This window comes from Nicotiana tomentosiformis, chromosome 10 (assembly GCF_000390325.3).
Source record: "Nicotiana tomentosiformis chromosome 10, ASM39032v3, whole genome shotgun sequence".
Taxonomy (NCBI): Eukaryota; Viridiplantae; Streptophyta; class Magnoliopsida; order Solanales; family Solanaceae; genus Nicotiana; species Nicotiana tomentosiformis.
Window position 1 is genome coordinate 41721206 of NC_090821.1, and position 3767 is coordinate 41724972.

Here is a 3767-nt window from a genome sequence, read left to right on the forward strand (position 1 = left end):
CCCCCTTCAAAATGATTGGAACCCCCTTTATATAGTAGAAGAGTTCTACATATGGTACAATTCTAAATACAGAAGGAAATCTTTTGATTGGCTAATGAACCGGTCTTGACTTGATATATGCCGATATCTCCGCCACAATCCTCGCCTGGTCACGGATTCCCCGGCTTTCTGTTATTCGACTTAGCAGGCCTCCTTCGATCTCGCTAGATGCATATCCTTCTCGGTCTCGACCTTAGCTAGTCTCGATCTCGATCAATCCCTGAATCACGAGCTAGGCAATATTTATTCATGCAACGATCCAATATAACTTGAGATTGAACCTCGGTTTGTCACCCCGGTCTCGATTAACCATACAAAATCGGGTAAGCATGATTTTGACCGTATACAGATAGTCCCCTTATTTTTTGGAGAGTAATGATAAGAAACGATTTGAGCCTTCGATCATGACGTAATCGTCATGGCATAAGCAGTAGAAGTGACAGAAACGTCTCGTCGGTACAGTTTCCCAGGTATTTAATGCGCGTCAGTCGATGGTCGGCCACTATCAGTTTTGAACCGTCGTTGTGAAAACGATAAATAGCCCCCTTCTTTATTATTTCAAACTTTTACTTTCAGATCTTCTTCATTCCAATCTCCATAGTTCTTTGCTTTCTTCAGAGCTTCCTATCTTCAAATTTTTGAGTTTCTTTGCTTGTTCTTCCTAAAACACCAAATACTTCAGTCTCCATTCTTCTTTTCCCACAAAAACTAAATGACCAAAACATCTAAAACTGTTCCGCAGAAAGAGGCTGCTTCCTCATGTCGGTCGGCCGGCGAGAAACCAGTGGTGGGGCTACGCCCTGAAGAACTTATTCTCGGGGGGTGTGTCATAGATTTTGACTTTAGGGTCGAGAAAACCTCATCGGTTCCTGGTCGATGCGAGCCGATATCGAGATATATATACGCTATACCCAAAAGCCTCCTCGACCAGGTGAAGAAAGATTGCAACTAGGAAACAAAGAGGTTGTGATACCGGCACCAGAAGAAGCGATCACCACCCACGTGGAAGGGTTCCTGAGCGCTTACACTTATCCTTTCATGCTGGGTCTCCTCGATCCAATTATCGTAGACTTTTGCAAGAAATACCAAGTGACCCTCGGCCAAATTCACCCCTCTTTCTGGAGGATCGTGATACTGCTCCGTTTCTTCGTGAGCAAAATTGACGGGCTTGCTTTCACCCTTGACCACCTCATAAGATTATATAGCCCTCGACTCTATCGAGGTGGGCTGATAAAGCTTCAATGTCGGGCCATCAAGGTGCTCATCTCGAGTATAGATGAAGACAAAGATCGGGGTTGGATGGGCCGGTTCGTTCGAGTGAAGACCACGGACCTAATCCCGGCTGAGAGCATGCTATTTCCTGAGAAGTGGAATAGGAAGTGTAAGTATGATTCCGTCTTTAATTTCTGTTCGTTGTTTTTACTTTTTCATCCTTTCTTTTCAGTGTGTTTCTCGATGCAGTCGTTGCTTGCATGCTGGGTGCGATTCCCCACCTCAAGAACTGGGTTAGGAGCCTGGTTTCGACATCAACATACGCCGAGCGCGTATGGCATGATTTGTCAAAGGGTCGGTGGGAGGCTCGTACTCATGGTAAGCCTTCTTCCTAACTTACCGATTTGCCTATCGTTCAAGCATCTTCTCAAACAAGAGTTTACTTACTTTCTCCTTTTGCAGGTCTCGGAAAGGATGCGACTATGAGACCCCCGCCCGGTGATGAAGATGTTTCACCACCTATTTCGAAACCGGCGAAGGAGAATAAGAGGAAAAGGGCCTTGAACTCCGAGGGTCAAAAACCTAAGAAGAGAACAGACCGTAAATCCAAGGGGAACACAATTCCGCTGACTATGGAGTTAGTCCAAAGACTAAGGGAAGAAGAAGAAGAAGAAGAAGAAGAAGAGAAAGAAGATGATTGCGGGATGGTGGCCCGTGCGCGAGCTAGCACCGAGGTTCGGAGATCTTCAGAACTGGTGGGAGTTGATACTGCTCCGTCTAGGCTTGATGAGGTCGAGGAGGAGACTTCGGCTCAAGTCCCCGAGCCGAGAGAAACCAAAGATGTTTTATCTCTGGGCGAAGAGACCGTTGAAGAGGCAGTGAATGCCGGTGCAGAAACCGGGCTTGAGGCCCCCCAAGACGGAGGCGGCCCCAAAAGACCCACTTGGGGTAATAGAGATCGGGGATTCCCCCTCATTTTCTTCATTTTATGAGTTGATGATATGCGATGCTCAGGCCGTGGAGACTTGTCACGGGGAGGGAGCCCACGGAGAGGAAGATCCTTTCCGTGGTTATTTTGTTGGGTAGAAGACGTCACCGGTCTGAATGACTTGGAGGCTCCGAAGAAGAGCTCGGGCGAGGCTTCCTCGAGTTTTAAACTGACCAATCGATTTTTGGCCCCTAGTGCCAATCCCGGGCATAAGCGAACAATCGTTATCATGGTCTTGGATGATGCCCGGGTTCTTGCTGCCCCTTGTAGGGGTGGCTAGCTACCTCCGATGTTTGGTCACAGAAGAAGACCAAGCCCAAATGGACGAGGTGGGAGTGCCTTGTCTTTTCAACGAATCCCAACAAGCCTTGAACCGGGTAATTTCATATTTTCTTTATCAATTTTCATACTTGTACTTTTCTCCCCTTGTATAATTTCTTCTTTCTATTTTTGTAGGCTTCTGTGCTTCATCACGAGGCTTTCTTTTAATCCCGAGGGGAGCTAAGCCGGTACGAAGCTGAAAACCGAGGGCTTACTGAGGAGAAAGATGCCTTCAAGTTTCTTAGTGAGCAGAGAGAAGGGGAAGCAAAAGGACTTCAAGATGAGCTAGAAGCATCTCAGAAAGAACAAACTGATCTGGCCGAGTAGGTAAAAAGAATCTTTGAAGATAATGATACTGACTCGGGCGTGGTAGCTAACTGTTCGGTCCCACAGGTCCAGCGAAAGCTAGATGTGATTGGGCGGCTTCGTGAGGAAGTGGACGCAGTGAAAGCGGAGGCCGAGGCGTGGACGAAGAATATAGACCGCCTTGCCTCAGAAAAGGAAGTTGCTCGAGCTCAACTGGCCTCGGCTGAGACCCAACTCCAAAGCTTGAAAGAGAAAGCCTTGGTGCAAACCAAGAAAATTGAGGAGTTCCAGTATCGGTTGGGTTCAGCAACTTCCGATCGAGAGAAGCTGGCCACAGAACTTGCAGCGGCTAAATTGGAGGTCGAAATGGCCACGACTAATGCTGATGCAATGGTGGCCGTCTACCGGTTCGACTCTAAAGCTGCTCAGGTTTGAGCAAAAGAGGTTACCAAAGGTTCTCAGGCTCGAGCAAACTGGGTTGCCGAGCATGCTAAATGCCACTCTCGAAGGGAGACTCTCGAAGAGATCCATGCTCGTGGATTCGATCTTACAGCCGAGATTGAGAATGCTAAGGAGCTCGAAGCTGAGGCCAGAGTGTTGGCCTTTCCTAATGATGATGATTCTGGGAGTATGAGCGGATCTGAAAGCGGAGAAGGCCTCGAGAGCGAAGATGTTGTTCCCGGAGAAGACTAAGTCCTTTAGTGTTTTTTGTATTTCTTTTAACACTGTTTTAGTTTTTTGTAGAGAAATTTGATCGGGCCATGTTGCCTTTGTAAATGATTTTTGACGTGTATATATATATAAACTTTCTTCCTTCTGCCTTATAAAATTAAGAAGTTATATTCTAGGGTCCGAGGTTTTGACAATTTGATTGAAACCGAACTAGTATAGCCCTTAGGCT

The 3767-nt window shown here is 46.9% G+C and overlaps 1 protein-coding gene across 1 annotated transcript; it reads left to right on the plus strand.

Annotated features, from left to right (window-relative positions):
* Nucleotides 1-751: 751 nt before the first annotated feature.
* Nucleotides 752-3559, plus strand: LOC138900072 (uncharacterized). The gene is made up of 6 exons (XM_070186776.1): nt 752-861; nt 1484-1629; nt 1714-2199; nt 2696-2748; nt 2954-3295; nt 3329-3559. Exons 1-6 carry the CDS (start codon nt 752-754, stop codon nt 3557-3559), a joined length of 1368 nt encoding a protein of 455 aa, XP_070042877.1.
* Nucleotides 3560-3767: the final 208 nt, after the last annotated feature.